The 20,935-nt window shown below is 41.7% G+C and overlaps 1 protein-coding gene across 3 annotated transcripts in view; it reads right to left on the bottom strand.

The window, feature by feature from the left end:
- The window catches only part of A1CF (APOBEC1 complementation factor), a 75,196-nt gene that overhangs the window by 16,992 nt on the left and 37,269 nt on the right, over positions 1-20,935 (bottom strand). For all 3 annotated transcript variants that reach the window (XR_008846261.1, XM_056530111.1, XM_056530112.1), the window contains exons 3-8: positions 20,643-20,777; positions 14,511-14,641; positions 13,723-13,961; positions 12,433-12,597; positions 6,579-6,676; positions 2,196-2,472 (exon numbers count right to left, since the gene is read on the bottom strand). Coding sequence is in view for 2 of the 3 variants with exons in the window: in XM_056530111.1 (XP_056386086.1) it covers positions 2,196-2,472; positions 6,579-6,676; positions 12,433-12,597; positions 13,723-13,961; positions 14,511-14,641; positions 20,643-20,777 (1,045 nt within the window). In the remaining variant the exon portion in view is untranslated. The remainder of the gene's footprint in view (positions 1-2,195; positions 2,473-6,578; positions 6,677-12,432; positions 12,598-13,722; positions 13,962-14,510; positions 14,642-20,642; positions 20,778-20,935) is intronic.

The raw sequence follows: 20,935 nt of genomic DNA, 5'->3' as shown, positions 1-20,935 counted from the left end.
TCTAACAAAAAAGTAACACTCACCTCTGCCTCATTCCCCCACAGCTCCTGTTCTCTCCTCTTCTCTCTGCTTCCTGTGCTGACAGCCTTCGCAGAGCCGCTGCCACACAGGATGCTCGGGCTAGAGCGCACACTCAACGCTATGTGCGTATTAAAGGCGCACTCAGTTTCAAAAGCTACAGTCGCTCAGGGATTGAGGACAGGTATCCCGGATCCGCGGGTGCAGCCCCCCCTTCAACTGCTGGCCCAGTCACAGGGGGCATGATGGGGCCCGCAGGTGAAGGGTCCGGTTATGCATATGCAGGGACCGTGCCAGCACCGTGGTCCCAGCATGTTGCAGCCCTAGGGCCCTGGGCTCCCCTGGGTGCCCGGGCCCCTGACTGGTGTACCATACCCCCCTGATGGCGGCCCTGCCCAGAAGGAATAACAAGAATTTGTTCTAAGAATTTGTTTTCCCAAGTATTATTTTGTGGCAAATATAAATGCTTACTTAACCAGTCATATGAGGAGAACTTTAGGCCTTTAGGTAAGGTCTTGTCAATGTCAGACTACAGTCACATTACGATTATGTGATATGGCTACCGAATCCGGAGGGGAAATGTAAAAATCGGGCGCTGCTGTATCCCAGCCAGACACCGGCCGCATCCCATTCATTTAAATGAGCCAAACAGAGTCAAATAGTGACTCTGGTTGGCTAATTTTTCTGACCGTATCTGATCTTGTTGCCGAATTGAAAACTGTGGTCTGCCATGGTTTTTAGTCTGACCAAAAAAACTGATTTTATTGCCGGGGATACGGCATCGCCTGGTTTTTAAATTTCCCCGCCGGATCCGGCAGCCTTTTCACACAATCTTGATGTGAATGCATTCTCAACAAGACATGGTATATACTTTTAATTGGACATTTGATAGAACATATTATACCAGAAGCAACCAACTATTTGATGCAAAGTTTAATCCCACCTTTTAACGAAGAAGTTGTGTTCAAATTCCTTTATCTTATGAAAACAAAAAGCCGTAAATTGTCACTGTCTGAATTATATATTATCCTCTTCCCCTGGCATGCCTTTTGGGCTTTATTTCATTTTCCAATTGTCACTTCCAATTACCATTACTTTTTATTTTTCTGTCAACAAAGCCATATGACAGCTTGTTTTTTGCAGGACAAGTACCGTACTTTTTAATGCCACAATTTTAGGGTTCATATATCTTATTGGTATTACCTCTGACAGGATTATGTAAAAGTCCCTTCATGGACTGAAGAAAAGTTAAAAAAAATTTAAATTTTTACTCTATCCTTCCTCACCTTCTAAGATTCCTAAATTTTTTTTTTTCTACTGACAGGGTTGCATGAGGAATTTTGGGGCTGTATCTTTTTAATAGCACCCTTCATTTTACTACAAAATGAATTACAAACCCAGAAAGTGGGATGAAATAAAAAAAACATTTGTGGGGTGATTTTTTTTCTGAAGGTAGAATTTTTTTTTCTCTCCAAATAAAAAATCCAATGTGTATCACATGCCATTTTCTTACATATCCCATTGCGGAATACACATGTAGAATATACTGCATTAACAGGGCCTTACAATGAAGAGGTTTGGCACTGTATATGACCGAGGTGCCATGATGAGAATTCATAATTAACCTGTTGGCCATTACTACACCAGGGGGAACGTTCATAAGTAAAACCTATTATTGTGTGTTATTGTTTTTTTCTGCTCTGTTCTACAAAAAAAATTCAATCACTTTACGGTTTGACTTCATTGGAGCAGTAGGTGTCTACATAAATTGGTTTGAATTAACTCAAATAAAAGCAATTACAACCTATATTATCAGGTTCCCATTAAGAATATTAAACAGCAGCAAACCAATGTTGCAATTTATTATTTTCTATTTTGGAAGCTGCGATTAATTTGCAGTCATTTTTCATACTCTCTCTAATTTATTTACAAAGTAAGTATTATTGGACACGCATTATGCAGAACTTCAGGTTAGTAACTGCTCCCTGTATATTACAAGGGTGAATGATTAGGATTTTTATTAAATAAATTACATGGGACTCTCTTACAGTAGGATTCTAAAAAGCTAATTACATTTCTAAATTGTCATGTCATGGTCTGCTTTCTCAATTAATAACAAGTTCCAACATTTATTACACTTAATACAGATTCATTGAATTGAGTTACTGTGCTGTTACCTCTGACAGATGGAGGTCGGATCAGACCACGATTGGTGACATAGCCTTTGGCAGGAGGAAGATGAAAGCTGGGGATGGCTGTAGTGTAGGCGGGTGGCGCATAGAATACAGGTGCTCCAAGGTATGCTGTAGTGGGGTCATAGACGTGGCCTATTGTGTATGTATATTCTCCTTGTATGGCCCCTCCTCTCCCGCCTGTTCCTCTCGTATATCTTACATAACTGTCTTTGTCTACTGGTTTGGCCAAGGTTACTTCTATGGGAGAGCCATCTATAATCTAGAAGCAAAGATAGACATAATAAAAAAAAAAAAATAAAGCTTACACTTTACATGCAAATATGGAAAACACCAAGGTCAACCAATATAGGTGCAAGAACTGTCACTCATATAAGTTATAGCTTCATTGCTATAGCCACTAAAGTTTAAGGCTATATTCACACAGTGTTTCTTTCATAATTGTTGTAGCTGTCAAAAAAACGATATGTGTCAAACAGCCTTTTATGTATTGATATAATGGAACATATTGTTAAAAAAAAAATCTGATGGTTTTTAACCAAGTAAACCAAGTAAAAGTTCAATTTTACAGGCTTTTAAGGCTAAATAAACTGAAACCTCCAGCCTGAAGAAGTACATGCATACACAGGAAATGTTCATCAGGTGTGGTCCCGCTGTCTGTCTTCCCGTCTCCCACCTGTATTATATGTGTCTTTAAATAAAGAAGATTAGACTCTATTTGGGTGAGTGCAACCTTTCTTCCTTACTACACTGATCTACCCTGGGCTGTTTATAGTGGCAATAGTTTTAGTTGGAGGTGCTGCAGTGCCGTGCACTCTACATCAATGGACTATGTGAATATATATAAATCTGTAAATATTTTATAAGGGAAAAGTTATATCCTTTATATTTAGGATATCTGTAAATATGCAGAAACCTCTTGACTTTGTAAAAAAATTGTAGAGTATAAAACTGTACACTACATAGGGGAAGAGGGGAATGCAGCTAAAATATTTCTAAATCAGACTTTTTTGAAGATTTAATTTGTGATAACGGACATAAGTATTCAGACCCTTTTCTATGAAACTTGAAATTTAGCTCTGGGTGCCTCCTGTTTCTCTAAATCATCTTTGAGATGTTTCTATACCTTGATAGGAGTCACTTGTGGCAAATCCAGTTGACTAGACAAGATTCGGAAAGACAATGCCTGTCTCTATTACGTCTGACACCTGACAATGCATGGACTGTGTGGAGCCACAGATCTGGAGAAAGGCATAAAAAAATTCTACTGCCATGAAAGTTTTCAAAAACACTGTGACCTCCATAATTCTTAAATGAAAGAAATTTGGAACAACCAGGATTTTTCCTAGAGTTAATCGCCCCACTGAACTAAATAATCAGGGGAGAAGGGTGCTGGTAAGAGAAGTGTCGAATAATCTAATGGTCACTTTGGCTGCACTCCAAAGATCATGTGTGCAAATATAAGAAACGTCTACTCTAGAAGGTCAACCATCACTGCAGCATTCCACCAACGAGAGTTTCATTGCTGAGTGACCAGAAAGAACTCTCTCTGCAAAATAAAGTACCAAAAGGAGTCTCAGACTGTGAGAAACAAGAATCTCTGGTCTGATGAAACAGAGACTGAATATTTCGGTCTCTGTTCTAAGTCTCATATTTGGAGGAAACCAGTCACTGCTCATCACCTGCCCCAAACCACCTTTACATTGAAATTTGGTGGTCATGTTGTAGGGGTGTTTTTCACCAGCTGGGACAGGAATACTGGTCAGGGATGAGGAAAAGCTGAATGAAGCAAAGTACAGAGTACAGAGATATTCATAATGTGAACCTGATCTGGAGTGCTCTGGGCCTCATACTGGGCCAGAGATTCACCTTCCAACAATACAATGACACAGCCAAGACACTATAGACAGCTCTGTGAATGTCCTTGAGTGGACTACCCAGAGCCCTTGAAGACCTGAAAATGGCTTCCCCTGATGTTCTACAACTTGAAAGAACTTGAAAGGATTTGAAGAGAAGAATGGCAGAAAATTACCAAATCCAGGTGTATAAACCTTGTGGCATCATATCTAGAGATGGGGGAATTTTTCAAAAATTTGATTCGGCTGATTTGCTGAATTTTCAGAAAAATGTTGGTTCGATGAATCGCTATTAAAAATGGTTATTTCCGGGCTACAGAAAGCCTCAATAGGGGTGTAGAACACTTTGCCTTAGGGAGTTTTCTGGGGTAGTGAAATAATACTGATATTCAGTATGACATGCAGATTACAGGTGTCGCTATTAGAATTACTGCCACAGAGCAGCACAATGAGTCTGGATGTGGCAGCAGAGTCGGGAGACGTATGTCCCTGCCTGCTCTATGGTTGCTTCCAGTCTTTGAATGGGGAGTGCTTCCTGTGATGATCTCAATTAGCAGACTATAAAATGACTTCTAATCTCTCCCTGCCTGCCTGCCTGCAGTGATGCGGGCTTGAGGTCAATGGATTTTCCCTGTGCTGATCTGTATTGTCAGTAACGCTGATTAGTGGCCACACAGTGTCTGCTTTCCCTCTATTCAGAACGAATGCGGGCTTGAGGTGAATGGATTCGCCACTGTAAAGATCTGTATTGTCAATAACATTGATTAGTGTGCACACACAGTCTCTGCTCTCTCAGCAAAACGCAATGGCTGCCGAATATATAAGGCTGTGACATCACAGGGCTGGCTGGCTGCTGATAGGCTGCATGCCGCCATGTGATTCAGGGTGAACTCCCCTACCCGCCTTCCCAGACTTCCTTGTCCCATGTCCTCACACATGTAACTGTCATTTTAGCCTCCTGACCTGCACAAAATGTAGTGAATGAAGCGATTCGTTATCATGAAGCGTGAGGAAATTCGGATTCATTCAGAATCAAATTTTTCATGAAAACCACCACCACAGATGGGGGTTCTTTACTGTAAGAGCAGTGAGACTGTGGAATTCTCTTCAGGAGGAGGTGGTCATGGTGAACTCTGTAAAAGAGTTCAAAAGGGGTCTGGATGCATTTTTGGAGAATAATAACATTGATGGTTATGTATACTAGATATTTAGGGACAACATGTTGATCCAGGGATTTATTCTGACTGCCCTACTTGGAGTCGGGAAGGAATTTTTACCTCTAGTATGAGGGTTTTTTGCCTTACCCTGGATCAACTCAGTAGGGACTCTTTAGGGATATAGGTTGAACTAGATGGACTCTGGTCTTTTTTCAACCTTACGAACTATGCTACTATGTTACTAAATTCGTAATGAATTCGACTTCGTCAGCTTATATTCATTTGCCCATCTCTAATCATATCCAAGAAGACTGGAGGCTGTAATAACTGCCAAAGGTGCTAAATACTAAAGGGTCTAAATACTTAGGGCAATGCAATATTACACTTTTTTTCATTTTTTTTTCCATAAATTAGTAAAGATTTCTAACCTTTTGTTTTCACGTTGTCATTATGGGGTACTGAACGCAGAATAAAGCGGAGTTGAATATTTTTTATTTATTTATTTTAGCACAAGGCTGCAACATAACTAAATATAAAGGTTCTAAAACCTTTTGAATGACTGTATGTGCTGAGTGCTAGGAGCATATGCTGAATGTATTCACCGTATCTGAACATAGCTCAACTCCCATATCAAAGTTTTACTCCTTTTTACTATGTTCCTATCCTAATGCATATGCCATGTAGACTGTACAGCCACAAAACTCAGGTGATTTATGTTTGACAGTGTTTAATAATGTGTAAACAGTGTGTTAACTCAAAAATGCACTTTACACAAGAATGGTTTGCATTGGGTGATATAATAAACTCTTATAACCAAGTTACATATCTAGTAAAAGGGTTTAAAGGGGTACTCAGGTGGAAAACATATATTTTTTTCATCAACTGGTGCCAGAAAGTTAAACAGATTTGTAAATGACTTCTATTAAAAAAATCTTTATCTTCCCAGTACTTATTAGCTGCTGAATACTACAGAGAAAGTTATTTTCTTTTTGGATTTCTTTTTTTTTATGTCCACGGTGCTCTCTGCTGTCACCTCTGACCGTATCAGGAACTCTCCAGAACAGGAGCAAATCCCCATAGCAAACATATGCTGCTCTGGACAGTTCCTGATACAGACAGAGGTGTCAGCAGAGAGCACTGTGGACAGAAAAAATTAAAATAAATCCAAAAACAAAGGCACTTTCTCTGTAATATACAGCCCCTAATAAGTACTGGAAGGATAAAGACTTTTTAATAGAAGTAATTTACAGATCTGTTTAACTTTCTGGCATCAGTTGATTAAAAAAACAGAGCACCCCTTTAAGTAAACTTGCTGCATTGCTGAATGCATTGCTCTACAGTGTTTTATATCTTACCTTGCCATTTAATGCATTCATTGCTTCCACTGCATCATTACGATTGTTAAAATGTACAAAGGCATAATCTCTAATTTTCTTTACACGTTCAACTGCTCCTATGGAAAGAAAAACAAATAACAATTAAAGCACTATATTGCATGGCATATACATTTTTTGGTGCAGCATTACTTTAAAGACGTTGCCACTGTGACCCTTGCTGAATGATGTAAATGCCGGGTAAACGTTAAGTGGAGCCAGCCTTAGACATGTTGGTTATCCGGGAGACAATCACTGTAATGTGATAGTTGTTTAATCTTTTTTTGCAGCATTGAAAGTCTCTAATGCAAGATATAAAGTGTAAGTTATGATTATAAAGCTCTTCTGTAGTAGCAGAATTTTTGACTAGCCCTTTTTTCCTATTGCACTGACACCCATGTATGTATGTTCTCTTCTCTTTGGGTGGATATACTTTTGTCACTACTGTCCCAAAAACATACTGATTTGCATTTTATGACCTGCACTAAAACTGCACAGGTTTTGGTGTTGTAGTTTAATGCAAGATCATTTTAGTGTCCATTTTGTGGACCTTCTGCACTTTAGCTGATCCAAACTTAGATCATAAAAACCCACGGAGATCTTAAAGGGGTACTTAGCCCCTAGACATCTTATCACCTATCCAAAGGATAGGGGATAAGATGTCTGATCACAGGGGTCCTGCTGCTGGGGACCCCCCGTGATCTCCCTGCTGTATCCGGCATTTGTTTAGAGTGTTGCATGCAGCGCCAGAGCACCGGAGGCTCGTGACATCACGGCCACATCCCCTCAATGCAATTCTATGGGAGGGGTCCCACTAGTGGTGGGACCTCCGCAATCAGACATCGTATCCCCTATCCTTTGGATAAGGTATAAGATGCCTAGGGGCAGAGTACCCCTTTAATTTCTATCACTTTTTACAAGTGTTTCCCAAATAATTGCATATGCACTTGCATTATGGTTTTTTAAAAGTAATCTTAGCATATATATATATATATATATATATATATATATATGGTGTTGGGGTGTGATGTGAGGTGTAGGGGTGGTGTTTGCCAAGGGTAGGTGGTGTTAACCCCTTAGTGTTTGTGACGCCAGGGCGTGGTTTGCCTATGTAAACACCCGAAGGTAGCACCGCTAGTCCTAGGTCAGGTTAGATTAACGGTAGCTTTTACTGAGGTAGACGGATGGTACAGACTTTACAGCTAGGCCAGGATCCCAGAGAGGTGACCAGTAACACAGGGGACCTCACAGCTTGCTGGGACTTGCAGTGACTTGACAGACTTTAACACAGCCACGCTGACTATAATTGTCTTGACTTGTCTGAAGATAGGGACAGCAAACATAGATGACTTGACTTACTGGCTGCAATTTAGGCTTGAGGCCTCCAGATGTGCTGGATACTGGCTCTGAGACATCTGGACTGGACTTGACCTCAGCAAAAAGAGTGATTGAAGCAAAAGAGAGAGATTGCAGCTCCTCCCTTCCTATAAAGGGGGGCTGTGCAATGAGCCATCAGGCTAGCTGCGGGTCATCTGGTCACCTGGTGCTCACTGGGTAACAAAACACGTGACTTTTACATATGAAAACCATTATCACGTGACTAATAACCATGTGACCATATCAAAGGTCCTTTACACTTTATGTACAACCTATACACTCTATGGGGGAACACTGAAGGTGAGCCCTGAGGACGTACAGGGACTCAAGCTGATAGGACTGTGGGATGATATCAGGTACTGGGACATCACACACACACACACACACACACATATATATATTTTAGTATTTAGTAATATTAAGTAACTAAAATGCATATGGAATTTCAATAATTTTTTAGTGGACCTGGTGGCAGGGTCTTCATGTAATCCTGCAGTGGGATTCTGGCTTCATCCCCTGCCAGTTACATTCTTGTACTCCCGTCATATTCAAGCAGTTGGACAAGGCACTCATTGCACACTCATACATGGCTGCTGGGTTGCTCTGATGGCTAAATATCAGTCATTCTGTCTATACAGACCTTACAAGCATACACAAGGGGAACATGAGAATAACAAGGCAGCCGGGTAACTCAAATGCACATTAATGTGTTAAATATGCTGCTTTTAAGGGACCAAACACTTATTATTTATTGCTGAAGTTATCTTTCTGGAGCTGTAAAAACAACTAGACAGGACTTTGAAGTCAGAAAGGAATTACGAAGATCTTGACTCCATTGCTATCTCTCTGGTTGATTTGAGAAACATGTCATGACCATTTTATTACCTAGAAAATTATCTGGTTTCAGGGTTCACAGTTCAAAGTTTCCCCATTTTTAACTGGATAATTTTTGATGAACTATTCATATTTGAATTAAACTCATGTAAAAAAATATAATCATCAGCTTTATTTGAATAGTGCTAACATATTCCAAAGCATTTCACGGGGTACATATTCAGATAATGCGACATTTCTAATTAATACAGGATTTGTTAACCAACAAAGGATAGGGTTTCAGCAATACCTGTCACAGGTAGCGCTGCGGCTAGACTTGCTGTCCGCGAGCGCATTCCTGTCCCGTCTGCCGACGGCGCCGGGTTTCGCATCTCGCAACGCGCCCACATGTGACCGCCAGGTCATCACTTTCCTCCTCGCCTCTCTGCCCTCTCCCCTGTCCGTGTCTGCCAGTACATGTGTCCCCGCCTCCTAGGGCATGTGTGCTGGCTCTTTAAGATTTAAAGGGCCAGCACACCATTGATTGGTTCTTGTCTGCACTGTCTCTATTTAACCCCACACTTCATCAGATCCTTGCCGGATCTTTGTGCTTACTAGCCTAGGAGAAAGTTTCTTACTGTAAACCAGACCTCCTAGCTACTTTCTTAACCTTGCAGCTGTGCCGCTTGTCCTGACCTTCTGCCTGTCCTGACTTCGTAATTGCCTTATCCTTCCTGTGCCATGTTACACCTCGGCTTCCTGTGTGGACACAGAGTCATATCAGGAGTAGCAACCTAGTTTCCGCCTGCCGCTGCAAGTCCATCCACATTTGCGGCGGGCTCTGGTGTAAGACAAGCGGCACCTTAGACTCCGCTCCCTGGTACAGCCCACAGGTTCAGCGGATCCACTTCCCCACTGCCGTTACAATACCATACCAAAATCAAGCGTATATTTCAGTTGAGAACACTAACTTTCAGTTGTTTGGCCATATTATTAGAGAAATCTGCCTTTTTTTATTGCATCTTTCCTGTATGGATAATAGACATGTGCCCCAGAATGTAGCATGGTTGCAGCAAGTTTCCTGTGGATCAGTTTCAGGGTAATCCACATTACTATTGGAAAATTGACTGATCTGAGAGACACGTTCATCCATGCTAGATTCCAACCTTAGGGTACGTTCACACATACAGGATCCTGCGCAGATCTGATGCGCAGGATTTGTAACTGCAGATTAGAAGCTGTCCGCAGTCATTTAGTTCACATTGAAATCTGCAGCAGAAAATCCTGTGCATTGAATCCTGCGCATCAAATCTGCGTACATGTAAACGTAGCCTTAAGAGGTTTTCTCTCATGCTAAAGTATAGAGACAATAGTTTTCCTTTCCTGACCTTAAAAGTCACTAGGTTTTAAAGGGGTATTCCGATTTGTCCAAAAATGTCCTCAGTCTGCTGATAAACATTAAAAATACATATGAATCTAGCATTAGATCATTGTGCATGTTGTGGATGTGTGACCATGTCTGTTGTCTCTATTTGAATTAAAAATATATACTTACCTTCCTCGCTCACCTCATCACCTTTCTCCACAGTGAATCTTCTGTTTGGGGTTGGCGTGTGCATAGCCCACTCAGTAAATCAGCAGCTGATTCTATTTGAGTGGGCAATACACAAATCAGCCTGGGAAAAAAAGCACTGTGGGACTGGATCAGTTCTAGGAAAACAGCGGCAGTTGGAGGGAGGAAGGTAAGTATATTTATTTTAAGCATTTTTTAACCACTGCGAATACCCTTTTAATCTTATAGAGCTCTGGGATGACATAAAATAAACTGTGTAGATGTGGCCTTAAAGGGGTATTCCGGTGGAAAAAAATATTTTTCAAATCAACTGGCTCCAGAAAGTTAAACAGATTTGTAAATCACTTCTATTTAAAAATCTTAACCCTTCCAGTATTTATCAGCTGCTGTACACTACAGCTATACTACAGAGAAATTTGTGAAGTTCTTTCCAGTCTGACAACAGTGCTCTCTGCTGACATCTCTGTCTGTCTCAGGAACTTTCTAGAGCAGGAGAGGTTTTCTATGAGGATATGCTTCTAATCTGGACAGTTTCTGACATGGACAGAGGTGTCAGCAAAGGGCACTGTTGTCAGACTGGAAAGAACTGCACAATCTTCTCTGTGGTATAAAGCAGCTGATAAATACTGGCAGGGTTAAGATTTTTTAATAGAAGTAATTTACAAATCTGTTCAACTTTCTGGCACCAGTTAATTTGAAAATGTTTGTTTTCCACTTGTTTCGGAGTTCACTTTTAAATGTCCATATGCCTTTCTTCTCAGAATTCTTAATGTTTTAGAATATTTAAGTGGATATTGCCATGCTTTGCAAAAGTTTTGTCGGTTATTTTAACCAGCCTAGCGGTATTCCCGAGCGTGACTCGGGGTTAATTTTCGCTGCTAGAAGTGGTAACCCCGAGTCACGCTCGGGGTAGAATTGCAGAGTTGCTGTGCGGGCTGCACAGTATATCGCAAAAGCAATCAAATCGCGATTTTTGCTTTTTGCGATGTAGTGATGCAGCCCCCGGGAAAATATGTGATTATCTGCTCGGGTCGGCTCCCGTTGCGGGGGCCGGCCAGAGCAGGTAAAGACATATACTAAAAGTCAGTGTTTCTCAACCAGGGGGCCTCCAGATGTTGCAAAACTACAACTCTCAGCATGCCCGGACAGCCCAAGCCTGTCCGGGCATGCTGGGAGCAGTAGTTTCACAACAGCTGGAGGCCCCCTGGTAGAAAAACCCTGAACTAAGTGTAAAAGTAAAAAGTAGTAAAATAAAAAAACCTTTTGCTCACCTAATCCCGGTCCCTGCAGATGTCGTTCCCCTCCGTGCGCTCTGGTCACTGCTCTCTTCATCTTACAGGACCTTTCACTTTTCAGCCAATCACAGGCCGCAAAGGTGTAAAGCCTGTGATTGGCTGAAGGGGAAAGGGCTTGTTCTGCAGCAAATACACTAGGTTTGAAATCTGCCGGCAAACCCAGTGTATACTGCTGCAGGACAAGAAGGTGACAGAGGGGGGAATGTGACACAGGGGAGAATGTAACAAAGGGGGGGGGGGATGTGACAAGGGGGGGGGGGGGATGTGACATAGGGGGGGGGGGGATGTGACATAGGGGGGGAATGTGACAAGGGGGGGGGGTGACAGGGGGGAGGAATGTGACAAAGGGGGGATGTGACAGGGGGGGAGTGGAATGTAACATGGAGGGGGGAGAATGTAACAAGGGGGGGGGGGAGAATGTAATAAGGGGGGGAATGTGACAGGGGGGGATGAATGTGACGAGGGGGGGGAGAGTGTAACAAGGGGGGAGAATGTGACAGGGGGGATGAATGTGACAGGGGGGGGAGAATGCAACAAGGGGGGGGGGAATGTGACAGGGGGGGGGAATGTGACAAGGAGGGGGATAATGTGACAAGGAGGGGGAGAATGTGATATGGGGGAGGGGGAAATATGACAAGGGAGGGGGAATGTGACGGGGGGAGATGTGGAATTTCAATGCAAAAAATTGTACCGCTTTTGGTACAAATTTCCAGACGGAATCATACCACCAGGTAGGTTAATAGACATTTGTGGGTCCTTACACCAGGAAGTATTTTACCTGGTTTGATGTTGTTGAATTCTTTCTCTATTGTCTCTTCTGCAGTTGTAAGCATAAGATTTCTGACATATAAAATTTTAACTGATGACATTGTATCTTCATCTACTTCAACCTCTGGCTCTGCCCAGTCCACAGCAATTGGATGGCCCCACAATTGAATGCGTCCTACAAAACAACATAAAAAATTATAAATAGAGAGCTTTGATTTCTTATAGAGATAAATAAACCTATACCCGACCCCCTTCTGTTCCCCCTTAGCTCCGTTTGGCTCCATCTTGTACCCTGATCATCTGTCTTCTTCCTGCTTCCAAGACAAGCGCTCATTGCAGGACTTGCCCGCTTAACCAATCACTGGCCACAATGATATCCTGTCTTGGCTCATCTCGGTAGCAGGATGAAGACAGAAGATTTGGTGACTGGATGGAGGTGAATGGGAGCTTCTGGCTTTTTCTATTTTTACCCGGTCCAAGCAGAATCTAATTTTTTGCAACATGCCCCTTTATTCTCCCTTGTGCTACTGCTGCAGAAGAATTGAACATTCGTTGCTTGTTTACACTGCTGATCATGGGGTATGCCTTATGCACAGCTTATTGTGGAAGAACCTTTAAAGGGGGACTCCGCCCCTTTGGATAGGGGATAAAATGCCTGGGGCGGAGTACCCCTGTAAGCATTATTGTTTATAAATTCCCATTAACATTTTGACATGTCACAGAGACATATGAAAAGTTTTGAATTGTCAGGGTCTTGGTGTTCAGACCCCAACAGATCATTAGAACAAGCATGTAGAAGCATCCAGTTCACTGGATTGGCTCCATAGGCTTATAATGGAGATTGTCTACTTCAACTAGACTGAGATTACAGTGAGCAGGAAGGTAAAGCACATAACTGTGTGCTTCTCCCTGCTTGTTTGAATGATTGTAAGAATTTCAGCACAGACAGACATATCTCTGTGACAGGAACACTTTAAATTTACATAATGTATATAATCATAGTATTTTTATAATAATATTCGAATTCCATGTGACCTTTCTTTCTCTATGTAATACTATGCTAAAGGAAAAGATGAACAGGTCTTCCAAAATTTACTTTGAGTAGACACGTTCAAATCAACAGATTCAATGGCTGATTCGTATTTGTAGAGGTGCAAGGATTTCTGTTAAAGGCAGGAGTCCCTGATTCTGTTCACTGGGCACTGAAGCATATGCTACATGGCTTGCTGCTTAATTAACACTCACTGGGCCATATTGCTTTTAACATCTATGTAACCTTTTCATTTGTCCTGTAGCCTACCTGGTAATAACTTTCGCCTTGCCATAGCTGCCGCCCGGTGACTTTCATATTCTACAAAGGCAAACCCTCGGTTTTTTGTTTTATCGGCAGCACTGGGGTAAACAATTACATCTATGACTCCATCAGTGACTTTTTTCATCTCAACTAAGATTTCTTCTCTCCTTTTGGTCTTTGGGATCCCACCAACAAACAACCTGCAGTTGTCCACACTTGCACAGACCCCTAGCAATCTTCCATTTCTGTGAAAAAAATACATAAAGTCAGGTTTTTAGGAATTTTATTTGGCTAGATAAAGAAAAATGGTTTGATGTCACATTATGTTATTGATAAAAGGAAAATGTGGACAGTGCACCCAAAAGTATAAATACAGCGCCAGTAAGTGTCTGGCAAAATGGATATACAGTAAATGTAAATTTCACATGGCTGCAGCTTCCTGTTTATAAAGCTGGTGCACAAATTTGAATATAAAAAATGCATTTGAAGGGAACTTGTCACATTCTGCATTCACCATGTGCTGGGCAAAATGAGCGGAGGACTTCGTTATACAGTTCTAAAAGAATGTTTCTTAACTTATTAATGTTAACTTCATGGTGGCAGCTCCCCCTCTAATTTATTTTAACAATTGTTTACAATGTTTTCTATTAAAAATTGGGTCCCAAAAAATGATCTTGGTAAAAAGGGCCAAGCAAACACAATCCTTTCAACAAGCATCTGTCCTGCACAAAACAAAAAAACTACATTTTATTGAATGATACCTTACAAAGTTATTATAATAGAAAGCTGCTTACCGTATTTCATAATTATTGAGCTGCTTAATTGCATTTCTGGCATCATGTCTGTTAGTGAATGTTACAAATGCATATCCTCTATTATTTCCATTGAAGTCCATCATCATTCTCATTTCATAGATTTTTCCTATCTGCAAGGATATAAAACAAATACTTTATATTAACATTACCCATTTTATTATCACATTCTTAGTGTTTTTTTCTTAGATTATGTTTTTTTCTAGAGATGAGCGAACTTACAGTAAATTCGATTCCTCACGAACTTCTCGGCTCGGCAGTTGATGACTTTTCCTGCATAAATTAGTTCAGCTTTCAGGTGCTCCGGTGGGCTGGAAAAGGTGGATACAGTCCTAGGAGACTCTTTCCTAGGAATGTATCCACCTTTTCCAGCCCACCGGAGCACCTGAAGGCTGAACTAATTTACACAGGATTTACAAGTCATCAACTGCCGAGCCGTGAAGTTCGAATTTACTGTAAGTTCGCTCATCTCTAGCCTCATCCATAGTTCTTGATTGTGCAAAGAGATTTAGAATTTTTATCATTCTTGTTCTTTATCAATAATGCTGCATATTGTTCATTCAACTTTTAACCTTTTACACTTGAAATACTTGTAATTAACAGACTTTTTCTTATATAAAAGGGAGGAATTGGGACCTCATGGGGCTTTATTGATGTAATAATCTGGCTACTACAAATTGCTCGGTGATAAAAGCCTAATACACAGATATATAGCTATGTCATCCCAGCTTTTCAGTGCTCCACTGCCATTTTGTGACATGTCACTGCATTTCAGGGGGCTTGTTCTGCTGTATACAGTCTGACAAGCCCCCTGAGTGGCACATACATTCGATGTGTGCAGGCCCCTGGGGTGACACTGATATGGGAGGTATAGCAGGTGAGGCAATTAGGGTTGGTGTATTAGGAGGAGAGAGGACCACTAGGCAGTGACCAAGTGTGCAAGGTATGGAGGGACTTGTAGTATTGGGCACTTTAAGCCATGTTTCTCAAATGCGGAAGTATGGCACCTTTAAACAGTTTATAGGGGGTCTCTAGAGGTCCTGCAGAGCATTTTTGGCCACAAAATGTCATAAAGGTAACCTATATAAACTCCCTCTATAGCCATTTTTTAAAATGTTTTAATGTACTGTCGGATAGCTCCTTTAAGTCAGTAAAACCTCGCTTAACCCCTTAAGGACCCTTGACGTACGCGTACGTCATGACAACCTGGTACTTAAGGAACCATGACGTACGCGTACGTCATGGAGAATTCCGGCCGGGCAGGGATCGGGGAACAGGGAACGAAAGGAGAACGGCGCCAAAGATCCACTTACCGATCCGGGCGGGCGACGGAGGCTGCGGGCGACGGAGATCGGTGGGCTGCGATGACGTGCGGCTGGATCCGACAGAAGCCGGTGAGTTGCCTAGCGACATCTGGAGGATACAGTTTGAGACCATTATACAGTGGTCTCTAACAGTAGCCCTCCAGATGTTGCAAAACTGCAACTCCCAGCATGCCCAGACAGCTGTCTGGGCATGCTGGGAGGTGTAGTTTTGCAACAGCTGGAGGGCTACAGTTTGAGACCACTATATCGTGGTCTCTAAACTGTAGCCCTCCAGATCTTGCAAAACTACAACTCCTAGCATGCCCTAACGACTGTTTGCTGTCTGGGCATGCTGGAATTTGTAGTTTTGCAACAGCTGGAGGACCACAGTTTGTAGATCACTTTTCAGTGTTCTCTAAAACTGAAGCCCTCCAGATGTTGCAAAACTGCAAATCCCAGCATGCACAGACAGCAAACAGCATGCCCTTCGGCGATCAGTGCATGCTGGGAGTTGTAGTTTTGCAATAGCTGGAGGCACACTGGTTGGAAAATACTGAGTTAGGTAACAGAACCTAACTGAAGGTTTTCCAACCAGTGTGTCTCCAGCTGTTGCAAAAGTACAACTCTCAGCATGCACGGTCTGTCAGTACATGCTGGGAGTTGTAGTTTTGAATCAGCTGTAGGTTTGCCCCCCCCCCCCCATGTGAACATACAGGGTACATTCACACGGGCAGGTTTACAGTAAGTTTCCTGCTTCAAGTTTGGGCTGCGGCAAATTTTTTTCCGCAGCGCAAACTCCTAGCGGGAAACTCACCGTAACACGCCAGTGCGAATGTACACTAAAAACACTACACTACACTACACTAACACATAATAAAGAGTAAAACACTACATATACACCCCCTTATACTGTCCCCCCCAATAAAAAGGAAAAACGTATTGTATGGCAGTGTTTCCAAAACGGAGCCTCCAGCTGCTGCAAAACAACAACTCCCAGTATTTCCGGACAGCCACTGACTGTCCAGGCATGCTGGGAATTTAGCAACAGCTGGAGGCACCCTGTTCGGGAATCACTGGCGTAGAATACCCCTATGTCACCCCTATGCAATCCCTAATTTAGTCCTCAAATGCGCATGGAGCTCTCTCACTTCGGAGCCCTGTCGTATTTCAAGGAAACAGTTTAGGGCCACATATGGGGTATCTCCGTACTCGGGAGAAAATGCCCTACAAATTTTGGGGGGCTTTTTCTCCTTTTACCCCTTATGAAAAGGAAAAGTTGGGGGCTAAACCAGCTTGTTAGTGTAAAAAAAAAAAAATTTACACTAACATGCTGGTGTTGCCCCATACTTTTTATTTTCACAAGCGTTAAAAGGAAAAAAAGACCCACAAAATTTGTAATGCAATTTCTCCTGAGTACAGAAATACCCCATATGTGGGCGTAAAGTGTTCTGCGGGCGGACAACAAGGCTCAGGAGTGAGAGCGCAGCATGTACATTTGAGGCCTAAATTGGTGATTTGCACAGGGGTGGCCAATTTTACAGCGGTTCTGACATAAATGCAAAAAAATAAATACTGATATGTGACCCCATATTGAAAACTACACCCCTCACGTAATGTAATAATGGGTGCAGTGAGCATTTACGCCCCACAGGTGTCTGGCAGATTTTTGGAACAGTGGTCCGTGAAAATGAAAAATGTAATTTTTCATTTGCACAGCCCACTGTTCCAAAGATCTGTCAAACGCCAGTGGGGGGTAAATACTCACTGCACACCTTATTAAATTCTGTAAGGGGTTTAGTTTCCAAAATAGGGTCACATGTGGGGGGCACTGTTCTTGCATCACGGGGGGGCTTTGTAAACGCACATGGCCCCTGACTTCCATTCCAAACAATTTTTTTCCCAAAAGCTCAATGGCGCTCCTTCTCTTCTGAGCATTTTAGTGTGCCAGCAGAGCACTTGGCATCCACACATGGGGTATTTCCATACTCTGAAGAGATGGGGTTTCAAATTTTGGGGGGCATTTTGTCCTATTACCCCTTGTAAAAATTTTAAATTTGATTGAAAACTAGCATTTTAGTGAAAAAAAAAAATCATTTACACATCCAACTTTCACGAAAAGTCATCAAACACCTGTGGGGTGTTAAGGCTCACTGGACCCCTTGTTACGTGCCTTGAGGGGTGTAGTTTCCAAAATAGTATGCCATGTGTTTTTTTTTTGCTGTCCTGGAACCATAGTGGCTTCCTAAATGGGACATGCCCCCCCAAAAACCATTTCAGCAAATTTTGCTTTTCAAAAGCTAAAATGTGACTCCTTCTCTTCTGAGCATTTTAGTTTGCCCGCAAAGCATTTTACGTCCTAACATGGGGTATTTCCATACTCAGAAGAGATGGGGTTACAAATTTTGGGGCTCATTTTGTCCTATTATCCCTTGTAAAAATTTTAGGGAAAAGCAAGCATTTTAGTGAAAAAAAAAATCTTTTTCACGTCCAACTTTAACGAAAAGTCGTCAAACACCTGTGGAGTTTTAAGGCTCACTGGACCCCTTGTTACGTGCCTTGAGGGGTGCAGTTTCCAAAATAGTATGCCATGTGGGGGGGGGGGTTTGTTGTTCGGGCACCATAGGGGCATCCGAAATGTGACATGCCCCCCAAAACCATTTCAGAAAAACTCACTCTCCAAAATCCCACTGTTGCTCCTTCCCTTTTGAGCCCTCTACTGCGCCCGCCGAACACTTGACATACACATATGAGGTATTTTCTTACTCGAGAGAAATTGTGTTACACATTTTAGGATGATTTCTCTCCTTTTACCCCTTGTAAAAATTCAATAACTTGGTCTAAAAGAACATGCCAGTGTAAAAAATGAAGATTTTGAATTTTCTCCTTCAATTTGCTGCTATTCCTGTGAAACACCTAAAGGGTTAACAAACCTTTTGAATGTCACTTTGAATACTTTGAGGGGTGCAGTTTTTATAATGGGGGTCATTTGGGGGGTATTTCTAATAAGAAGGCCCTTCAAATCCACTTCAAAACAGAACTGGTCCCTGAAAAATTTCGATTTTGAAAATTTTGTGAAAAATTGGAAAATTGCTGCTGAACTTTGAAGCCCTCTGATGTCTTCCAAAAGTAAAAACATGTCAACTTTATGATGGAAACATAAAGTAGACATATTGTATATGTGAATCAATATATAATTTATTTGGGATATTCATTTTCCTTATAAGCAGAGAGCTTCAAAGTAAAAAAAAAGCAACATTTTCATTTTTTGCATTAAATTTTGGAATTTTTCACCAAGAAATGATGAAAGTATCATCAAAATTTACCACTAACATAAAGTAGAATATGTCATAAAAAAACTATCTCGGAATCAGAATGAAAGGTAAAAGCATCCCAGAGTTATTAATGTTTAAAGTGACAGTGGTCAGATGTGCAAAAAATGCCCCCTACAGTGAAAATTGGCTGGGTCCTTAAGGGGTTAATGTTTAAACAATTTAGCTATGCTTTATTGTTTTAAAGTTTACCAATTGACTTCAATAAGTTAGCCAAAATGTGCAACAGATTGGCAGCAAATCAGAAACACAAATGTAAATATACATGTTTTCTGTCACTTCCCTGCTGTCCAAAGCCTCTTAATGAATCGAACAATGCTATGTTAAAATTCGGGTAGAAAACAGACATGGTGCACATCTACAATCTTGTATAATGATCTGATTGCTTCTTAGCATAATATCAAAAACTAACAGGTTGTTAGTATACATTTTTGATCAAAAAGTACAAGCCCACTCGCCACGTCAAGGCCACCTATTTAGAGTGGGTCCCTAACTTCCCTAGCATAAAATGGCGTAGCACTGGGCGGCGACCACCACCGTGACACCAGTGCCCATGGGGGGGGAAAACGACCCACTGGCAGAGCGGCCCCAATTCCACTCAAACCAGTCCATGGGTCGCACCTCCCCGCAGACACGGTGCCTCGGCAGCAACGGATGCCGCACTGCACCACACCAGTGTGAACAAGGTGTAATAGCTTGTAATAGTTTTTGATATTATGCTGATCATTATACAAGATTGTAGATGTGCACCATGTCTGTTTTTCTACCCGAATTCACACTGTGATTTCTATCCCCTCCTTTTTTTTTGTTTTAACATGTGCTGCACTCTTCCCCACCCCCTCAGCCCAACCCTATATAAGTAGTAGTTAGCTACACATGGGCCATTTCTTTCCTAGCAGCTTCCCAGTCTGACTGGGAGAGCATGGTAAGTGAGCTATTACACCTTGTTCACACTGGTGTGGTGCTGTGCGGCGTCCGTTGCTGCCGTGGCGCCGTGTCTGCGGGGGGTGCGACCCATAGACTGGTTTGAGTGGCATTGGGGCCGCTCTGCCGGTGGGTCGTTCCCCCCTGTGGGCATTGGTGTCGCGGCGGTGGTGGTCGCCGCCCGGTGCTGCGCTATTTTATGCTAGGGACGTTAGGGACCCACTCTGAATAGGTGGCCTTGACGTGGCGAGTGGGCTTGTACTTTTTGATCATAAATGTATACTAACAACCTGTTAGTTTTTGATATTATGCTGAGAAGCAATCAGATCATTATACAAGATTGTAGATGTGCACCATGTCTGTTTTTCTACCCGAATTCACAATGCTATGTTAAAGACTGCCATGTGAAACAGCGGTCTTAGTACATCACCCCAATATTTTTCTCATAATTTTTAAAGTTAAAAAATACAAATTATAATTAGCTGGTATTTTTCCCTGTACAGTAAATAAATATTGTCTTCTGATCACTAGGTGAACATAGTTAAATATTATTATACCTTTTCACATAATGGTATAAGTTCATCTTCAAAAAGATCACGGGGAAGTTTGCCAACAAAGATTTCAGATCCTCGTTCAGGAGGTGGGCCATCCCACCCAGGAGGAGGACCTCCATATCTTCTTTGTCCATTTTCCTGTTGAATAAATAATAATAATACATATTGAAATAGACCAAATACTGTATATATATATATATATATATATATAGTAATCATCTTTCTGTGTCTCAGTAATGTGTACATTATGTATAATGTGTTAGATAACAATCTGCTTCAGTATAGATCAATGAACT

The sequence above is a fragment of the Hyla sarda genome, chromosome 7 (assembly GCF_029499605.1).
Source record: "Hyla sarda isolate aHylSar1 chromosome 7, aHylSar1.hap1, whole genome shotgun sequence".
In the NCBI taxonomy this organism is placed as follows: domain Eukaryota; kingdom Metazoa; phylum Chordata; class Amphibia; order Anura; family Hylidae; genus Hyla; species Hyla sarda.
The sequence above is the reverse complement of the archived record's forward strand: the minus strand, read 5'-3'. Positions and strand labels throughout refer to the sequence as shown.